Here is a 23379-nt window from a genome sequence, read left to right as displayed (position 1 = left end):
ATGCCCAGAGGGCCTGCATCGCTCACCTTTAAGCAGTCATAGCAAAATATTCTCATCAAATATTATCCTGTAAAACAAATATTTCACTTGCAAACTTTGTTGACTCTCATCAGTTGAAACTTCCAGCCAAATATTATCATATGATTGTGTTTGACATATTTTCCCCTGTGACCTTGTAAGGTCAAGGTTATTTTCCTTCTCAAACTTTGTTGGCTCTATCTCAAGAAGTAGTCCGAATTATTCTGACGTTTTATCGACTTTTTTTCATATTGGTCTGTCGTCGATTAACGTCCGAACTCCCTCTTTAATATGAGGGACACACGCCTGGGTCGCTCTTCAAACTGATATTTTAGAAACAAATCGTCACTTTCATACACATGTCGCACATCGATCGAAAGATCTATTCTTTATTATAAATCAATGCTCTAAGATTATTCAGAAGAAGAAGTTCAAAGTGTTTGACACATTTGACCCATGTGACCTTGAAAGTAGGTCAAGGTCATTTACATTCTCAAACCTTTGTCGGGCTCTATCCCAGGAAGCAACTTGCAAAATATTAAGATTCTATAACTTTCAGTTCTTCAGAAGAAGTTGTTTGAAGTGTTGGACACATTTGACCCCAGATACCTTGAAAGTGGGTCAAGGTCATTTTCATTTTTTATCTGGCTCTATCCCAGGAAGCAACCACGAAAATATGAAGATTCTATATCTTTCAGTTCTTCAGGAGAAGTTGTTTGAAGTGAGGTCAAGGTCATTTTCATTCTCAAACTTTGTCCGGCTCTATCCCAGAAAGCCATCAGCCAAATATGAAGATTCTTTATTTTTTAGTTCTTCAGAAGAAGTCGTTTTAAGTGTTGGACACATTTGACCCCTGAGACCTGAAAGAAGGTCAAGGTCATTTCGTTCTCAAACTTTGTCTGGCTCTATCCCAGGAAGCCATCAGCTAAATATGAAGATTCTTTAATCTTTAGTTCTTCAGAAGAAGGTGTTTTAAGTGTTGGACACATTTGACCCCTGTGACCTTGAAAGAAGGTCAAGGTCATTTTCTTTCTCAATCTTTGTCAGGTTCTATCCCAGAGGGCAACCAGCCAAATACGAAGATTCTATACCTTTCTGTTCTTCTTCAGAAGTCGTTTGAAATGTTTGACACATTTGACCCATGTGACCATGAAGGTAGGTCAAGGTCATTTTTATTCTCAAACTTTGTCGGGATCCTACCAATGAAGCTTTCAGCCAAATATCATGGCTTTAGGCCCGTCAGTTTTTTAGAAGAAATTGTTTAAAGTAAAGTTGACGGCCGACGGACGCCACACCATGACATAAGCTTACTTGCCCTTCGGGAGCTAAAAATGATAGCACTGTGGAATTCATATTCATTATCATTAATATTATATATATCATAACAGCAAAGTGCCAACGAGTCAACAAAACCATAATTGGAACTCAAAAACGATAAATCTACAGGAAATATAAACAAAATTGATCAATCTAGAGAAAATATAAACAAAATTGATCAATCTAGAGAAAATATAAACAAAGGAAAGATGATCATAGAAGCCAATAAAATGGAAAAGAAACATGAAACAGTGTGTTCCGGTAGGATAAGAGTCTTCTGTTTCATCGACGACATTAACCATAAGAACCAAACCACAAGGCATTCTAATGAGCATAGTTAATAACAAGATGCCCATGGGCCTTAATGGTCACCGGAGTCCTACAGTATATATTTTGTTGTTGAAATATGAAGTGGAGATAATGATGTCAATCATCCCAACCAATTTGAGTATAAACTATGACGATAAGTTAAGTTTGTCAGGACCATGAGTTGATCGTTCCTAGACAGAGTTAATCAGCCTACAAGAACTTGATTTTAAGTTGGTTTTTTTTTTCAAAATGGCGGCCGAGGCGGTCATATTGGATTTGTGATCGACCCAAAAAATAACAACACTTTGTCACGACCATGGACTATCAATCCTACCAAATTTCAGTTAAATCGGCCAAATAAAACTTGACTTTAAGTTTAAGGTAGTTTTTCAAAATGGCGGCCGTGGTTGCCATATTGGATTTCTGATCGACCAGAAAAATAACAACACTTTGAAAGGTCCATCAGTCGATCAATCCTACCAAGTTTCAGGTTAATCGGCTTAATAAAACTGGACTTTAAGTTTAAAACAGTTTTTCCAGATCTCGGCCGTGGTGGCCATTTTTGATTTTTGATAGTCCCGAAAAATAACAACACTTGGTCAGGGAGATGTCAGTTTAAGTTGAAAGGGAGATGTCAGTTTAAGTTGAAAATGTTAACTGTTAACGGACGACAGACAAAGGACGAAGACGAATCTTAAAACATCAACCTTCTTATACTTGGAGTTCATGATGGCGAACATAAGACTGAAGTTGTCCATAGTCTTCGTCAATAATCTACACTATATATTTGTAGATTATCCTAGTTAGTCGTTATACTGACTGTACATTACCTAATCCTATCGTATGTACATTGTATTTACGCTCATTGGAGCTTACCCTAACCTGATTGATCAAAAGAATTACGCTGATTGTAGATCATCCAGGCTGATCATCTATGAACTCCGAGGACTGCTATTTTATGTACTTTAAGCACATTGTAGTTGATATATGCTGGATGTATATAATTACATGACTGATTGTAAAAAGATCATCCCAGCTGGTTTTAAAAAAGACTTTTTCGAAATATTTCTTTTTGATTCTAGATCATCAATCCTGGAGGCAAATAGCCCACGCCTAAGTAATTATCACGTACATGTGTTTCATAAACAGCGCTGTTTTTTCTACGGTAAAACATCTGCACAAAGGAAAACAATATTTGTATTACGCACATAAAGACGTAGACAAGTGACCTATAACGGTAGGGGTGCTAATATCTGGAAAGTGATTGCGTTGTCTACTTTCTAACCTGTGTCTACACCGACAAATTGTCAGCGTTGACTACTTTCTAACCTGTGTCTACACCAACAAATTGTCAGCGTTGACTACTTTCTAACCTGTGTCTACACCGACAAATTGTCAGCGTTGACTACTTTCTAACCCGTGTCTACACCGACAAATTGTCAGCTTTGACGACTACTTTCTAACCTGTGCCTTCACAGACAAATTGTCAGTGTTGACTACTTTTTAACCTGTGCCTTCACCTACAAATTGTCAGTGTTGACTACTTTTTAACCTGTGCCTACACCTACAAATTACCAGCGTTGACTACTTTCTTACCTCTCTATCAATACAAGAGGCCCAATGGGCCTGCATCGCTCACCTGGTATAAAACTCACACTTGTAACCTTAAAATACAGCTACAGGCAAAATATCAGTATTTATGATTAAAATTCATTCAAAAGACCCTGTTAATTCTTTTTTAAACATTTCACCCCTGTGATTGAAAGTCGAACAAAGTCATTATGTTGAACACATTGTATAGCCTTTCATCTCAGGATGCAACTTGCAAAGTATAAACATCCTGGGACCCATGGTTATTCATAAGAGGTTGTTTAAAGATTTTAAACAAATTTGACCCCTGTGACCTTGAATATAAGTCAAAGTCATTCACTTTAACAAACATAGTAGTCCTTGATCCCAGCATATGCTACTGACTAAATATCAACATCCTGAGCCTTTTGGTTATTCAGAACAAGTTGTTGAAATATTTTGAACATATTTGCTCCTTGTGACCTTGAATATGATTCAAGGTCATGCATTTAAACAAACTTGGTAGCCCTTGGTCCTAGTATGCTACTGACTAAATATCATCACCCTGGGCATTTTGGTTATTCAGAAGAAGTTGTTTAAAGTTTTTAACATATTTGACCCCTGTGACCTTGAATATAGGTGAAGGTCATTCATTTGAACAATCTTGATAGCCCTTTGCCCCAGCATGCTACTGGCCAAATATCATCACCCAGGGAATTTTGGTTATTCAGAAGAAGTTGTTTAAATTTTTTAACATATTTGACCCCTGTGACCTTGAATATGGGTGAAGGTCATTTATTTGAACAAACTTTGTAGCCCTTCATCCAAGTTTGCTTCTGGCCAAATATCGACAACCTAGGCCTTTCGGTTATTAAGAAGAAGTCGTTTAAAGTAAAATATTGACGCTGGACGCCGCGCCATGGCATAAGCTCACTTGGCACTTCGTGCTAGGTGAGCTAATAATAAGGAGTATGTACAATACAGAGAGCCACTCCTCTCTATCAATATAATAAGGAGCACGTACAATACAGAGAGCCACTCCTCTCTATCAATATAATAAGGAGCATGTACAATACAGAGAGCCACTCATCTCTATCAATATAATAAGGAGTATGTACAATACAGAGAGCCACTCCTCTCTATCAATATAATAAGGAGTATGTACAATACCGAGAGCCACTCCTCTCTATCAATATAATAAGGAGTATGTACAATACCGAGAGCCACTCCTCTCTATCAATATAATAAGGAGTATGTACAATACCGAGAGCCACTCCTCTCTATCAATATAATAAGGAGTATGTACAATACCGAGAGCCACTCCTCTCTATCAATATAATAAGGAGCATGTACAATACAGAGAGCCACTCCTCTCTATCAATATAATAAGGAGTATGTACAATACCGAGAGCCACTCCTCTCTATCAATATAATAAGGAGTATGTACAATACCGAGAGCCACTCCTCTCTATCAATATAATAAGGAGTATGTACAATACCGAGAGCCACTCCTCTCTATCAATATAATAAGGAGTATGTACAATACCGAGAGCCACTCCTCTCTATCAATATAATAAGGAGCATGTACAATACCGAGAGCCACTCCTCTCTATCAATATAATAAGGAGCATGTACAATACAGAGAGCCACTCCTCTCTATCAATATAATAAGGAGCATGTACAATACAGAGAGCCACTCCTCTCTATCAATATAATAAGGGACATGTACAATACAGAGAGCCACTCCTCTCTATCAATATAATAAGGGACATGTACAATACAGAGAGCCATTCCTCTTTATCAATATAATAAGGAGTATGTATAATACCGAGAGCAACTCCTCTCTATCAATATAATAAGGAGTATGTACAATACCGAGAGCCACTCCTCTCTATCAATATAATAAGGAGTATGTACAATACCGAGAGCCACTCCTCTCTATCAATATAATAAGGAGCATGTACAATACAGAGAGCCACTCCTCTCTATCAATATAATAAGGAGCATGTACAATACCGAGAGCCACTCCTCTCAATTAAGAGAAGCACCTCTTCACCAGGTAAAACAACAACACATAAAATGGTGTCATTTCATCCATATAATGCATAATATGCAAATACAAAGTTTTATAAAAAAAAAATACGAAATTTTCCAAATTTATTTTCTTAATATATTTTATTATCAATTTTGTCAGTACTACTTTTTCTACATTCAACAAAATTCTACATTTAACTAAGATTTGGTTTTCAAATTACAATAAATATTATCAATCTGTAAACAACAAAATATTATTAATAGGTTTAAGGATGTGCATATATGTAATTGCAAAAACAGTTTTTTTTATTGAAACCTTACAGACAGGTATTAAATGCAGTGTTCCATTCAAATCAAAGGCGACTTCTCATATTCATTCTAGTTTATCAAAACTATCATCAAAGGTTTTTGAACAACATATTTTTTATCATATAATACTATTTCACGCTGATATGAAGGTATAATACGTTGCCTCGAGGAAACATCGGGAAACTTAAAGGAGCATTTATGCTGTGAGCGCTCTATAAATAGGATCTTACATGAGTTTCCATTTCATATGAGATTTATGAAAGGAGTCTTAAAGAATTTTTCAATTTAACGAGCCTTTGGCGAGCTAAAATGAAAAATTCTTGACGAGTTCTTATGCAACCTTAAGATGTAAAAAGCCGCCATTTTGATTCTAGTGCTTAAGTCTGTGACGTCATATACTTGTCCTAGGCCGACGTCACAATTGAAACAATTGAAACTTACAACCAATCACAGGGCTGATAGGTCATATTACATGGGTTAATACGCAAAAAAATATGACATGGGTATATTCACTAGATAACACAGTACATTATGTGATAAACAAGGATTGATCATCAGTTATATACAAAGTTTTCATTTGGTCTGTCCTTGGTTTGTTGGTGCGGGTTGGTTTGGATGGTGGGGGCTAGCATGCTGCATGCCCAGGTAGCTGTTATGATAGGCGGTGAAACAGCCCCGACTTCCGGTACAGAGTGATACGTCACATTGGCTACACTTATACCGTGAGTAGATGTACCACCCGGACTTGGTCCGCGCCTTCGTTACCTCGCACCAAACGCAAGGCTTCTTGTACGCACCCGGTCCATCCATCACGATTGGTAAGTGCTGAACCATCCCATGATCAATACCAGAGAGGGGGTAGGCACCTTGACGGACCGTACCATATCGTGATCTTTCGTTTGTTTGACTGTGCGACCCTGCAAGCATAATAAACCATACACCATTAGGGTACACAATACTAACAGAACAGAAGTCACTACGATAAGCATTGGGTCAAAATATAGATACACTCTATTATACACCGATTGTTTCTGTATGTACTGTAAATCAAACTAAATGATGGCTTCATAATAGTGACGCGCATCACAGTGGCTTTTGCTCCAGAATCTTCTCACTTTACACCCGGGTGGTGATGTATATATATCAGACTTTGGCCTGATCTAACAGAACGTTGTCAGACAGACAGTATAATGTTAAAAACCAAATGGTGTAATCCCCCAGCAGATTTGGAATTATCACTGTTTATACGAGGTAAATGGTACGACATTCCATGCAGTGTCAAGATGTTTGGTCCATGTCCTGAATGTAGTGTATGCCATTCCACAACTGTTATATTGCATTACATGATGCGTCTCTTACATACACCTAACGATTAAGTGTTTTCTAACCTTTGGTATTGCATGACCTTAAGCAGTTCGGGTTATATCAGTCCACACAGGCCCAGAACGATTGTCTTCAACCCAAATTCCGGAAAATTATTAATAAATTTTACAATAACAGACCCATCAAACAGTTCAGGATAGATTGAAGTCTAAAGAAACATATCTACACACTAAACACATCAGCTTTTCACACTCCTCACAAGCCTATCTCTTGTTACAGCTGGAAATGATCAGCTAGCCGCACCCTTCATGGTAAAAATCTGATGCAGGTATGTGTCATAATGGCCATCACATTGACATAACTTCATAGCACAATAGAATTTAATAATGAAAATAATAATTGGAAACAATACATATGACGACATATTCAGGGTTGATTGGGAGAACATACACGAATCAGAGAAGAAACAAGGTACAACTGTTGGTAAACATCGTCAGTGAACATATTAGCAATAGGTTGTGTCTCTACATGCACAAACACCAGCCCATTCCCAACCCAACCCCCAACTCAGGTTGAGATTTATCTATCATACATTCACAACGAGGGACTATTTTATTTGTTATACCTATCAAAGACGGCAACTGTTTTGTGGAAATTCATCCATTTTTTTAATTAAAAATCTTTTTTTCTATAGACTGGAAACTTATCCTCCTGGCAAGAAATAAATCATACACAACGGTTGCCACGAGACATCGTGAGGGTTGTCACATGTGACATGAGACCGTGACATGTGACATGAGACATCATGACCATACCATATGTGATGACGGGAGACATCATGACGGTTGGCAAATGTGGTGACAGGAAACATCATGATGGGTACCACAAATGGTGACAATGGATATCATGACGGGTGCCGCATGCAGTGCACTTCAGATTTAAACCTTCCACTTTATCTGTATTCACCTTCTTTTTCCTTTTTGTAGAGTCTGTGATGCCTTTCCCTTTGTGCTAATGTCTCCTAGCATGTCTAATGGTCGTGTTGATGTCTAACGTCTTGTGTACTTTTTGTGCTGGTATATTTATTTCTACACGATGGCACTAATTAGTGCCGTATGTTCCAATAGGAACTTTGTAATTCAATTCATTAGCGTCATCAAAATAACGGATTATAATGCAACTGCTAACTAAACCATTCCTGCTTCATCGTTTAATATAACACAACCTATACATATGTCCTGTAATACAGCACAGAAACGGCTGTGTTCTGTTCCGACCAGGACTCAAATTCCAACAACACTCTATTTCAATGAAACACACTGTAACATCAACATTGTTAATAGTGAATACTGAAAATCAGGAGCAAATGCTACTTTCGGTTTCCTAGTGGTATGTTCAAGTGTCCTTATTTTCAATCACACTTCCTACTATAATACATATTGAAGCTGTTTTCTAAACCAAACTGCAGTTTTATTTCATACTTTCAATAGTGTTCTCTCTATCTTCGTCAACAAGAATAAAAGCTTCATACACGTATCTATGTTTTGAAACTGGTCTTTTTCGGTATTGTGAACATTGCAAGTATCCATTCAAATACCCCGTGTTGTTTTTGCAAAACAAAAAATAATTTTCCACCCAACAGCTCAGGCACTTGTTAGGGCACTTGGTGACATGCTGCTGCAATAGATATACCAATGTTGTCACGTGGTGTCGGCATGTCCTCCGATAAGCATTTGTCAAGTCACTGGGGTGCGGCCACATCGACACTTGTATGGCCACTAGGATTGCTGCCCCATCCAAACATGAGAGGTCAGTGGGATTGCCGCCCCATCCAAACATTCAAGATAAAATAATGGCGGGATGTTCGCAGCATACTTGTGAAGTTACTTGATATCGTGTCCGCCCCATTCTAGGTAGTTGTGGTACTGAGTGAAACAGTCTCTCTTGCCTTTACACAGTGGGATGTCACATGCCTCACATTTAAAGTAGGTGTAGGTATACCAGCCAGACTTGGTCTTCACTTTGTTGATTTGACAATACACACATGGCTTTCTATATCCTGCGGTGGTTACCGGCCGGTGGATTTTTGTATCAAATTCGTCGTGCTTTAAGGGCAGGGCGGTGTGTTGTACGGAACTTCCGGGGACATAACTCAGATGTAAGCCTTGAACCTGTCCCTGTCTGTCCCGCAACTGTTCAACAACCTGCTCCAGACCGCGGGCATTCTTGCCTGAAAACCAAAACAGAAGTTGAATTGTCAAATACTGCGTATTAGCAATGGTGTTATTTTGTTTTGCCGATATTCGGAGCAAAATATATTATTTAAAACTTAACATATGCTAATGATTTTCAGATTTAAACTCGGATTCTCGACCGAATAAAGGATAAATTCAGACAAGAGAAAAGCCGTCATGTCAAGCAAACAGACAATGTATGTTTGTATGCGTGTACAAGGATGTCCAAAGTATATAACCTGGTGACGGCATGTTAGGTTGTGTGTTCTGCCTACTATTCCGTCTTTGCGTATTGCAGAGTTATCTTCTCTTGGGAGCAGGTATTGATTGTTAAGTCATTGGTCTGTGTGAGAAAATTACGTCGTTTTCTCAAAAATTGATGACGTTTCTCTCACAAACAAGTGACGTAACAATCAATACCTGCTCCCAAGAGAAGATAACTCTGCAATACGCAAAGACGGAATAACTGTATCGTCTGCTAGATTTACACTGCTGGTCAAAAGTTTAATTTCTACTAAAACGTGTATGATCAGTTCCAACCCAATGTGATAACCAGTAATGAGAATGATAATCATGGTTCTTCATACAAGCACTTCTGATTACGTGTATAACTTATAATACACTGTATGTTCAAAATCAGGCTGCTGTCCTCAGCCTAAAGCGTCCCTCCCGGTCCACCACGCTTAATGTGCAAACAAAACACATAACACCTTGTTTATCTCTAGCTACAGTTTATTACAATCACAACACATTTAATGTTTGCACATGTAGGAACACGAGTGATATATATGACAAGGTTTTGTAAACAGAAATCAATTTCAAATGAATAGAAACTTCCAACGTCCCCCTCATCAAAATCCAAGTTAAATTCATTCATTGCATAGAACAGCTTAAACCATGGAATTTCATCAAAACATGGGTCCTTCTTACGATCTTAAAAACTGTAAGATTTTGCAACACAGCACAACAGAACCCCCTTCCAGGAAACAATGTTGATCCTTGAAAAGATGGCATGTAAATGACTTTGAAAAGATGCAAAGTTATAGGACACTAAAGACTTTGACTTCAATTAAACTTTCAATTGGCAAAACAATTTTAATTTCAATTAAAATTAATTAAACAAGAGAAATGAATTTCACTTGAATCTTCATCAGGAACAATGACTTAGATTTCATAAAAAAGATCATCAGGTACAAGACACATTGGTTTCGCTTAAAACATACTTAATGCCTTAAAAGTCCCTGAAAAAAAATATGTTCCTTTTTAACTCATTCACCCTCGAAGACACATTTAAGCTCTTCCAATTCATAGGTTGGAATAGTTCATTATGAAATTTCAGGGGTGAGCAAGTTAAAACATGTTTACTAAGTGAAACATAGCTTTGGTAACCTGTCTAGTGTCATATATATATTTCATATTAAGCATGTATATAATCTCCAATTTGGTGTCATATAATATGTAAAACTTTCAACTCTACAAAATCATAAAGTCATCAGTGACACATTCAGAAAGATAAACCACCGATAAATTTGGGCAGAAAATTCCTTTTTTTGGTCATAAGAAAAATTAAATGTTACATATTTGAATGAACAATTTTACAACACTACTATAACAGTGAAACGTGTCTATGGCAATTAGATATAAAAAGAATCATGTTATATGAAATTTGTTACAATAAGTATGTGCGTACATTTGTGACAAAAAATAGCAAGAAACATCTTTGACATTAAACTCATGAATATATACAACCGGGAGAGTAATAACATGTAGACAGGTATCTTCGGAAACATCATTATAATTTTCTATAAAGAATAAAACTGTTATCTAAAGCATCGTCAATTACCGTTAACAAAACGTCTATGGCATAGTATTTGCTAACATGTTTCTATCTGAATTAGACAAGAAAAGGCTTTATTTCTCCTATTTTAAGACAAGGTGGCCATCTTCAGATTTCCAATTAATACTGTTATTAACATCACCTGCTCAGGAATGTAATTCCTATCAATTCCGGTTTTCATTCAACAGTTAGAAATTGAAACGCTGAAATTTCTAAACCAATCAGAGAGCAGGTATTCATGTTTAATTTTGAATGACCGAAAAAAACACTTTATCAGCAGAAAGGCACTCTTTACAACTATTATTTTTGTAAAGTCACCATTGTGGAAATGGAGAAGTGAAAATAAGACACCACAGCAGCTCTCTCAAATCAGCCCTTAATGTATGGCACCAAGTCTGATTAATTATCGCTTACTGAAACTATTTCCAATATTCGACCCCGCCCCTCTGCCCACGTGTCACAAGCGAAAGTCACAGCCTACCTTTTATTTAACATTGAATCCATTTTCACCAATGGATGCTCTTTACTAGATTTAGGTAATACCGACCAGCTATTCTGGACTAAATTAAAGCATTCTACAGAAAAATTGATGACGGACGATGGACTCATTCTCATAACCAAAGCAAATTTAGCTCTTCAAGTAAGGTCCGCTAAAATAGCCTCAGTATGATGTGGTTGTATCTAATAGTATACCACTTAATCATTCAATGACATCTGAAGGTATATTTTAAATTGGTGATATTTACATAGTGATTACAACAGGTAACGGGACAAACGTGTCCTGGGATTCAACATGATAATCGTCATACAATACACACTCACATACTTGGTCAATCTGGACGTCAACAACCTTATATGGTCATAAATGCTTGGATTCTGTGATACTTTGATTTGCCGTTTGTTGACAGATGACAATAGATCCCAACAAATAAATATGTTGAAAAAGCTAAATGCTATATATATTTAACTAAACTATAATATATATATACGGTCTTCAAATACCAACTGTGTGCCACTGATATATATAGTCTATCCGATAATCATTTGGTAAATGGTAAATGGTAAAACCCATCCAAAACTACGTATCAGGAAATGTCACCAGTAGTTTGAAGGAATTCCAAAACAACAGAAAATGTCTGCGATGAAGAACTTTTTTCGATCACATTCTATAACACATCGTACTCTGTGCAAATTCTATCTGCTGTCATAGTCGACCCTCAATCAAATGATTCTAATAAACAACATACAATAATCAGATCTGTACTTCCTGTCGCTGAACATCTCGTTAAAATTGTGCTCATTTTTGTTTTGCTTTGACCAACTCCCTCAAACTGGTATATACAGATAGGTGAAACATGTGTCTAAGGTTAAGGGTACCACCTCAGCACTTCTAATTGCAAAGAAGAGTTCCAGATAAAGCAAGAGTTACTTCCCTTTGCAATGTAAGCATATTTCATATTGAAACAGTGAAATTACAAACTGTTGATTGCAGCAACATTTGTAATATGTGGGATTGGTAGTGGATATGCCAAGAAAAAAACAATTACCAGAAATACGGAGTGAGGCAGCACATATTTTAACTCATTCACCCCCAAAATTTCATAATGAACTATTCCAACCTTTGAAGTGGAAGAGTTCAAATGTGTCTTCAGGGGTGAATGAGTTATTCTGACTCATGGCATGTTCCCCTATTTCTTTTGTTTATCAATCATTTTTTTTCCAAAAAAAACATTAACAAATTTTAGAATAACTGCAATCTGTACAATGAAAAGCAGAAAAATAAGAGGCAAATATTTCATAACAGTGTCATCAGTAATATTACATTTAAATCGTACGGTTCCCTTTACCTTAAGACATATTTTTCTACTTGTATAAAAGTTCCTTCTGCAAAATTCAAATATAATCCTTATTAACCATTACAAAAAAAGACATGGTTTCATTTAAATAAAGTCACTACGTGTGTCGGAACCTTCCACTCGCTAGGTATGTAGATCAATGACAAACAATACCCCAACTAGTATAATTCAATAAAGGTACATATTTTACCACATTCTCAAGACTAGCCATTGGGATTATTGCTCGAAGAACATAATTACATTACTGGTGATATAAAGACATGCAGTGTCACATTAAGTGATCCCTAGACAAACACAACCTCCATGAAGGCTTTGTAGCCTCGGCAAGGATTCATATACAGGTCAGATCAGACTGTGTGTAGTCGTTAAACACTCCAATCTGTATTGCTGCTTTTCAGTCACAGATATCCGGACGAATGCTTATGAGTCGCATCAGGTTCAGATTTGCTCTGACCGGCAGCCAAGTATTCATGGTAGCGCACGAAACAATCTCGTTTGCCCTGAGGTTGACAGAGCGGGATATCACAAGCTTCACACTTATAGTAGGTGTAGGTGTACCATCCCGACTTGGTCTTGACGTTGTTGATCTGACAGAACAAACATGGTTTCTTGTATCCCTTCGCCGTCACTGGCCTGTGGTACATAAGTAAACTGTCCTTCTGGTCAGCAAGGTAGAGACTGTGGTGTGCGGACGATACGTCGCCTATTTGAGGAGACATCAGACTGCCCGTGAGTACGATCCCCATTGGATCGCTGCCAATACCCAGAGCGCCAAAATCGCGGTGCGGATCAGCCCGACCTGGGCCTGAAAGGACAAAGCGAGATGGTAATTAGAGTCCATAAGGCTACACATAAATATGTCAAACAATACTAACTAATACAGCAGTTATGATGACGGGAAAAGTGACCTCGGAGGGTCCATTTTTAGGATAAGCGCTGTATGTTTACACATGTTAAGATGACCATTCTCGTAGAAAAATGCAACCCTTTTTTTTGTTCCATATGCAATCTTGAAAAATATAAACTGTTAATGTGTGAATAACTATACATTGTTTACATCCGTTTCAAAATGGACCTACACTAGCTGTAAATTGGTTACCTGGTAGCTTTGACATATGAAAAAAAAGGGAGACAGAAAGACGGTTAACGGAAAGAAACAGATTGAAGGAATTCAATATCATTATCGACAACAATCTTAAGCACAATACAATAAGGAGACATGATCTAATCAGACTTAAAATGCCCTTTAAAAAAACACATTGTTTAGCAAAACACTTCCTATAAAGGTTCTGTGATTGTACAACACCCTTCAAATGTTGTTTTGTTTACTTATGTTTTGCGTCCTATAAACAGCTATGGTCATTTAAGGACGAGCTAGTTTTTGTGCGGAGGAAAACCAGAGTACCTGGAGACAAACCATCGGTCAGCGACCATTTCCTGGCGACTGCCCTATGTATGCCTCGAGCCTGCGACCCAGTAGTGGAGGGCTAGTGATTGTAGAGGGACAGACACCTTAACCACTCGGCCACCGTGGCCTCTATCAAATGTGATAAGATCAATAAAACAGATCATGTGACTCTCCCCCAAAGAGGTTGCGGTATAAAAAATGGCCTCACAATTCTATACAAACATGACAATTTTTTTTATTTTAACTTTGCTGTGTATGAGATATGGTCTTGGTATATATAAATTGCGGGTACTAACATCACATCTTGTGGCCTCTGGAGGCACCGATACGATGTCATTACAGATGTTTTTTGTAAATAGTGGTTTCATTAACAGAAAATTTACACCTGGCATTCCCACAAATGTGTTCTATAATGTGCAATACACAAGAACATTTTATATCAAACCTATTCGACTTTGGAAATTGTTTCAGCTACATTGGATGTGGTGTTTGACATTCATTATACATTTTTTTTAATGTTACACAACCTGATGTGTTCATAGTAAGCATCTTTACTACGCGGGTTTTAATCCTTATTCTGAAAAAAGCTCAACATATCTTAAAATCAATATTGTACATTTAAAATACTCGTCTTTCCTTTCTAAATACAAGATAAAACGGAACTACAGTGATGTTTTTTTTTATTGACAACTAATATATATATACAGAACCTGTTACACAGTGCATTCAGGTGTAGTGTATCGCCTGATATTGGTATTGGTACGCAAGTACTAAACTAAACTGACTGACATTAGCAGGCTACGTCTAGAACATTTGGTCATTTGGAACTGACCCGTTGAAGCACACTGTGTCCAAATTACAGAAAGTCAATGTACATTTTCACAGAGGTAATCACAATTCAAATTTTAATACCTGATGTAAATATTGCACTCATATATTTTAATGTTTGTCACGTTTAACTTGTCACACAGAGGCAAGAAATTAGTCAACACGTATACAAATCACCCACACAAAGGTGTTCGTCACAACTCCCATGTCTAACACACTCATGTATGATACATCAAGGTATTCTCAATATTTATATTCATATCACCAATGTATTCTCGTGGTTTATAATCCTTGTTTTCTCGTGGTTTAAATTGACATCGGAGATACATTTATAACACATGTTAGGGTAAGCCTTGCATCATTTCTCTGTCATATCACCCGAATACTTTGACCATGTTGTAAGATGTAAGTAACATACTAATTGGTCAATGTTGATTCCTAGTTCTGGTCAATGTAATACATTTTGTCTAGTGTTAGTTAAGAGACACAATGTGGACGATAGTCTTAATACGATCTCTTCACAACATCACCAATAACTAAACCAGTAATGGTACATCCCTGTTGCAACGCTGTTCTTTAATGAGCAACACAAGGAATTGCTACAAAACCCTGTCGATGTTTGATCAGCAAAATGATGGAATAATCAGCAGGCCGACTTGTATGGTCGGTGAAAACCAGTGACATGTGATCTGTAGTAACACTGCCTTCAGTCTGGTGATCAGCATTAATAAATGAATGATATACCAGTAATGCTTTCCCTTCTCAGTGTGAAATGACTAATACCAGTCGAGTTTGATCCCAAAGGCTCGGTGATACTCTTCAAAGCAGTTCCGTTTGCCTTTACATAGTGACACGTCGCACGCCTCACACTTGTGGTAGGTATAGGAGTACCATCCAGACTTTGTCTTCACGCCCCTCATCTGACAGAATACGCACGTCTTGTACTTAGTACCCGTATTTCTGACAATCTTATGCTCCCTGCTCCCGGGATCGTCCTTTCCCAGTTTAGGGAAAGGTTTTGAATAATCACCACCAGTTTCCTTGGGATATGTATTGGGGAATTGGTGAGGCATATTGGCTGGGTGCCCCATAAACGTGGGCTGAGGGAGATTAGACAGTGATGTTTGGAGATAGGAAGAAAAGACACTGGAGGGAAACTGGCCGGTGACTGGCTGACCTTCTGTGTGTAGGGCACTGGTGTAGGTGGGGAATGTACTGGACAATCCTGCAAGCACAAAAAACAGCTTCAATTATCATAGGTGGTCCTTACGTTTGGCGACAGATAGATATTTGAGATGGGTAGATCATCAATGAAAAAAAGTACAAGCAAGCTTGTGTTTCCATCTGAATTAGGACTAACGGTCGAGAACAAAGTTACTCGATGTTTTGAAATCATTGTATGTCATATAAAACTCAGATGAGAACAGCAGGATTGATTTTGAATTCAACATTTTGAAAGAAAGGGTAGTTGTATCCAATTGTGTGTACAGTTAACAGTGCAATACCCCTAGGAGTAGTCATTGCCATGAAAACAGTGGTAGAGTGGAAGATGCAGAGCTACTTTTTCAATTGTGAAAATGTGAAATATGAGTCACTATTCATGACTGACTTAGAACTAGCTGAGATTCACTCACAGGTGAAGCACATTTTTAAGTGTATCATCTCTCGCATTTCATTTGAACTTTTTATTTGAACAAAACCTTTCTAAATCTCCATTTTAACTATTGTTTCGATATTTGAAAAAGAAACTCCCAGAAAAATAGTTTAAAGAAACATTCAAAAGTATATATATAAGACAAATCTGCTATGACAAAAGCAAAACAAGGAAAAGACGAATCCAATTTGTTGTTAAGATTTATTCTGAAGGTAGACCTCTCATACAAGTTGAGGCTCAACTCATAAGTAACCCCAGAATGTCTGAAACCATATATGTCTTTGTAGTGTCTAGGACCCCCGGGTCGACCATTAGTAAATGAAATATAACAGTGCAAATATACTCCTAGATCGCAAATTCAGACTATCGTTCACTGGACGTGTTTCATCATTTTAACTATATAACGTGGTTACTGGCTCATCAATTCTTCAAGTACAGTACTTCCAACTGCCCTAGGGTGTAAACCCGTACAAGATTGCGTTGCATAAAGCTTACATTGACGGTCATCAGATGTTATACCTCCACATTATTACACCTTATATCTGCAGGTCATACGTCTACGTCAGCTTTTACGTCATCACATATTGTCTTCACGACTTATACTACGTCATCAGAATTTATCTACGTCATCAAATATCCAAACTTTCATTCATAATGGTACTTAAAGCTCATAGTTGAAGTTTAAAAGCTTTCAATCGAGATTTTTTTTTTTTTTTTAAATATCGTTATCAAGCAAGATAAAACTAAAATGTCGGCACTTCCTTAGAAACGATAGTCGGAAAAGATGGGGAAGATCTCAAAACCAGAAAAAAATATTTTGAATTTTTTATTTTTTAATCTCAATTGAAAGCTTTTTAACTTGCACTGTCAGCTTTAAGCCCCTGTAAAATCATAGATTACTGTATATGGAACAAACATAAAGAATGAAGAATTGTATTACTTAGCTTTATTCAATCCAATATATATTCAACAATAGCATTTATGGTAAAATATAGGCGACATTAAAATTCGGTAGGCAAGAAAGACTGAAAACGGAACTTAAATTTTGCTCCCAAATTCCAATTGTTTTCACTTGAGAAAAAATTGACAAATATTCATGCCTGCTTCCATTTGTAATTAATATCCTAAATATTAATGAATATAATGATGAATTAGTACAAAACCATCTGTTTGATGTTCAAAGTCATCACTGGAGATTTATCAATACTGAAATGACAAATAATATACTTGTAATTAACTTAGTAAGCTGACGTAACAGTTGTTTACAAGATATAAGTCAATCCAAAAACACCATGAAATAGTTTTATTTATCACCATATATGCGATACTTTCTTTGTAACAAAAGCCATGCTTCGATGGATGTTTGATAATCTCATGCAAATTCAACAATGAGGTATTTTTTTTAAATCGCATAGACTGTTAAAAAGGAAATTTAATAGAACAACAGGACCAATTCACCATAGAGCCAAAAAACTTTGAAAGACATAATGGCGAGCACTTCGCAAAGAACAACTTTTGTGAGGTTGAGATAATCACAACAGACACCAAATTACTATACATGTACGCATCACATAAACATTTCTTTACTCCTGGTAAATAACACGGCGGTGGCAAGGAATAGGACAGATATATTCAATGACCGAGATCAAAGTATTCCGGGTAAATAACACAGCAGTGGCAAGGAAGAGGAAAGATACATTCAATGTACCGATATCAAGGAATTCCTGGTAAATAACATAGCGGTGGCAAGGAAGTGTACAGACATATTCAATGTTCCAATATAAAAGTATTCCGGGTAAATAACACAGCAGTGGCAAGGAAGAGGGCAGATATATTCAATGACCGAGATCAAAGTATTCCGGGTAAATAACAAAGAGGTGGCAAGGAAGTGGACAGACATATTCAAAGTACCGATATCAAAGAATTCCTGGTAAATAAAACAGCGGTGGCAAGGGAAAGGACAGATTTATTCAATGTAAAGATATCAAAGTAGGTACTGTGAGATAGTTTGTCGTCTTAAATGATTGCCTAAAGAAATCCCAAAGCTGAAGCAGAAAAAGATAAACGGGAAATATCAGGCAATAGAACCTATTTAAAAACTCGAGCCAAAACAGGTTTTTTAGGCAATCTTAAAACTAAGCAATACATATATACCCAATGGGAGATACCAAGGGGTACAGGGCATTGGTAACCTAGGCAATCTTCAGCAATATCAAGTTTAAAGGAAATTTTTTAAGGGAATCTTCTTGCAATGAATACAAGAACGATGGGGAAAATCCAAAAAACACAAGGACAGATATATTCAATGTGCCGTTATCAAAGTATTCCTGGTTAATAACACAGTGGTTTTAAGGAAGGGGACAGACATATTCAATGTACCGATATCAAAGTATTCCGGGTAAATAACACAGCAGTGGCAAGGAAGAGGAAAGATATATTCAATGTGCCGTTATCAAAGTATTCCGGGTAAATAACAAAGCGGTGGCAGGGAAGTGGACAGACAGATTCAATGTTCCAATATAAAAGTATTCCTGGTAAATAACTTCACCATAGAGCCAAAAAACTTTGAAAGACATAATTGCGAGCACTTCGCAAAGAACAACTTTTGTGAGGTTGAGATAATCACAACAGACACCAAATTACTATACATGTACGCATCACATAAACATTTCTTTACTCCTGGTAAATAACATAGCGGTGGCAAGGAACAGGACAGATATATTCAATGTACAGATATCAAAGTATGTACTGTGAGATAGTTTGTCATCTTAAACGATTGCATAAAGAAATCCCAAAGTTGAAGCAGAAAAAGATAAACCGGAAATATCAAGCAATAGAAACTATTTAAAAACTCGAGCTAAAACAGTTTTTTTAGGCAATCTTAAAACTAAGCAATACAGATATACCCAATGGGAGATACCAAGAGGTACAGGGCATTGGTAACCTAGGCAATCTTCGGCAATATCAAGTTTAAAGGAAATTTTTTAAGGGAATCTTCTTGCAATGAATACAAGAACGATGGGGAAAATCCAAAAAACACAAGGACAGATATATTCAATGACCGAGATCAAAGTATTCCGGGTAAATAACAAAGCGCTGGCAATGAAGAGGACAGACATAGTCAATGTACCGATATCAAGGAATTCCTGGTAAATAAAACAGCGGTGGCAAGGAAGGGGACAGAAATATTCAATGTACCGTTATCCAAGTATTCCTGGTAAATAACATAGCGGTGGCAAGGAAGATGACAGATTTATTCAATGTAAAGATATCAAAGTAGGTACTGTGAGATAGTTTGTCATCTTAAACGATTGCATAAAGAAATCCCAAAGTTGAAGCAGAAAAAGATAAACGGGAGATATCAAGCAATAGAAACTATTTAAAAACTCGAGCTAAAACAGTTTTTTAAGGCAATCTTAAAACTAAGCAATAAGGAAGTGGACAGACAGATTCAATGTTCCAATATAAAAGTATTCCGGGTAAATAACACAGCAGTGGCAAGGAAGAGGGCAGATATATTCAATGTACAGATATCAAAGTAGGTACTGTGAGATAGTTTGTCATCTTAAACGATTGCATAAAGAAATCCCAAAGTTGAAGCAGAAAAAGATAAACGGGAAATATCAAGCAATAGAACCTATTTAAAAACTCGAGCCAAAACAGGTTTTTTAGGCAATCTTAAAACTAAGCAATACATATATACCCAATGGGAGATACCAAGAGGTACAGGGCATTGGTAACCTAGGCAATCTTCAGCAATATCAAGTTTAAAGGAAATTTTTTAAGGGAATCTTCTTGCAATGAATACAAGAACGATGGGGAAAATCCAAAAAACACAAAAATCTATGGAAACTGTTTCTTCTAAGTAGAGCCTACACAACAAACCAGAATTATTGTTTGTTCTTCAACAAAACAGTAAAATGTCGAAGTGTTTACATAATTGTTTATAAATAACTGTTTTTCTTTTATGGAACACACAAGACTTATTGCGAGGTAAACCCAATTTAACGAGCCAATGTAGAGGCTTGACAAGTAAATGGACCAATGAGAACACTTTACTATTTTTAGGAACCAATGAAAACACTTCATAAATTAATGAATCAAAATGGAGGCTTTAATAAATTCCTATATATGTAATCTAGGAGATAACACTACATAATAAACACTCTTACCCAACCAAGCATCTCTACTTTTACTACAAATCAACACTCAAGTGTAAAGGCTGTTCATAAGAATATTTCTTGTCACAATGATATCGTTTTTGATAAATGAATTTTTTTTTTAAACTTTTTTTAGATGACAGTGGTATGTACATGTATATACAAATGCAATGTTAATGACGCTGCCGATATTGAGTACACATTCCTCATTCCCAACTGGTGACCTGAAATATTTGCCCATTACAGCATGCTTCTGACCACTGTCCCACGTAAAAATGGAATATTCTCCTCGACTTAGCATTTAGTGCTGACTCTATTGAGGAAAGTCTGGTTGGGCGGGGCCAGATATATATCTCCGTGCATTGAAATGAGGATATTGCGTGCTATGAAAGTCTGTAAAACAGGTGCGTTTTCCACAGCACAGGTGAACATCACATTGCGCACACTTGTAGAAGGTGTAGGAATACCACCCTGACTTGGTTTTCACCCCGTGAATCTGACAGTACATACACCGTTTATACTTAGTCCCCTTCACCACGTAGTGCACCTTATTTCCATGCAGGATCGATGACATATTGCCTGAAACACAAACAAAGATTCAGTTACCACTCGCACCAGTGTTACAGTATACGGGTACAATCTCAAGTTTGGTGCAGAAGGTCAATGTGGGATATTTCTCGTGTAGTAGATATCATTTCAGTATCATCTCTGTACAACTCTGTATAATATAAGATCTTCGTAAAGGCGTCTACTATTTCAAAAGCAACTTAGGGATAAAGCGTTTTGATTAAAGGCGACAATCACCTCTGTATACCGGACAATCACTTCTGTATACCGGACAATAACCTCTGTATATCAGACAATCACCTCTGTATATCAATCAGACAATCACCTCTGTATATCAGACAATCACCTCTGTATACTGGACAATCACCTCTGTATACTGGACAATCACCTCTGTATACCGGACAATCACCTCCGTATATCAGACAATCACCTCTGTATACCGGACAATCACTTCTGTATACCGGACAATAACCTCTGTAAACCGGACAATCAACTCCGTATATCAGACAATCACCTCTGTCTACCGGACAATCACCACTGTATATCAGACAATCACCTCTGTATTTCAGACAATTACCTCTGTATACCGGACAATCACCTCTATTTACCTGACAATCCCCTCTGTATACCGGACAATCCCCTCTGTTTACCTGACAATCCCCTCTGTATACCGGACAATACCCTCTGTATACCGGACAATCACCTCTGTATACTGGACGATTACCTCTGTATATCAGACAATCACCTCTGTATGCCGGACAATCACCTCTGTTTACCGGACAATCACCTCTGTATATCAGACAATTACCTCTGTATACCGGACAATTACCTCTGTATACCAGACAAACACCTCTGTATACCGGAAAATCACCTCTGTTTACCTGACAATCCCCTCTGTATACCAGACAAAAACCTCTGTATACTGGACAATCCCCTCTGTTTACCGGACAATCCCCTCTGTATACCAGACAAACACCTCTGTCTATCAGACAATCACCTCTGTATACTGGACATTTAATTACCTCTGTTTAGCCGACAATCACCTCTGCATACTGGATATTACCTCTGTATACCGGACAATCACCTCTATTTACCTGACAATCCCCTCTGTATACCGGACAATACCCTCTGTATACCGGACAATCACCTCTGTATATCAGACAATCCCCTCTGTATACCGGACAATAACCTCTGTAAACCGGACAATCAACTCCGTATATCAGACAATCACCTCTGTATACTGGACAATTACCTCTGTATACCGGACAATCACCTCTCTATACCGGACAATCACCTCTGTATACCAGACAATCACCTCTATATATCAGACAATCACCTCTGTATACCGGACAAACACCTCTGTATACCGGACAATCACCTCTCTATACCGGACAATCACCTCTGTATACCAGACAAAAACCTCTGTATACTGGACAATCACCTCTGTATATCAGACAATCTCCTCTGTATATCAGACAATCACCTCTGTATACCGGACAATCACCTCTGTATACCGGAGATTCTATTGCCTTGGTAAAGTGCCTACCATTCCTCTCGGAAGTACACTATATCTTGGTGAATGTCTTTACCACCTCTCCGTCAAGGTTTACTGTGTCCTTGTGAGGGTATATACAGCACCTGGGACATCATCATCACGGTTATGTGTTTATGACCTCTGTGGTAGCTAGTGTACTGTACAGTGGTGAACATGTCAATGATGGCCGTCAATCAAAAGGCTTGCTGTACGGAACTATTACGTAAACTGCATATTCTAAGCTTTCTTAACCAAAGGTATACCGATACAACAGCATCCACCAAATGTAGACGTACAAAAACAATGAATCTGGTGCCACACACTGAATCTGGTACCACACATTGAATCTAGTGTCACATAATGAACCTGGTGCCACACACTGAATCTGGTGCCACTCATTGAATCTGGTGCCACTCATTGAA

The 23379-nt window shown here is 37.4% G+C and overlaps 1 protein-coding gene across 7 annotated transcripts in view; it reads right to left on the bottom strand.

Annotated features, from left to right (window-relative positions):
- The window catches only part of LOC110459972 (zinc finger and BTB domain-containing protein 32-like), an 84654-nt gene that overhangs the window by 4697 nt on the left and 56578 nt on the right, over window positions 1–23379 (bottom strand). Inside the window, exon 5 of one of the 7 annotated variants that reach the window (XM_021512582.1) lies at window positions 6046–6473. The exons of 2 other annotated variants lie outside the window; for them this stretch is intronic. In XM_021512582.1, the coding sequence (XP_021368257.1) occupies window positions 6130–6473 (344 nt within the window). In that variant the 3' untranslated portion in view covers window positions 6046–6129. Of the gene's footprint in view, window positions 1–6045; window positions 6474–6518; window positions 9110–9809; window positions 13612–14887; window positions 16268–20143; window positions 21436–23379 lie in introns of those variants that run through there. 4 more of the 7 variants (XM_021512581.1, XM_021512575.1, XM_021512568.1 and 1 more) reach the window with 4 other exon arrangements.

Source organism: Mizuhopecten yessoensis, unplaced genomic scaffold (assembly GCF_002113885.1).
Source record: "Mizuhopecten yessoensis strain PY_sf001 unplaced genomic scaffold, ASM211388v2 scaffold10275, whole genome shotgun sequence".
Lineage (NCBI taxonomy): Eukaryota > Metazoa > Mollusca > Bivalvia > Pectinida > Pectinidae > Mizuhopecten > Mizuhopecten yessoensis.
This window is presented reverse-complemented; position numbering and strand designations above follow the sequence as displayed.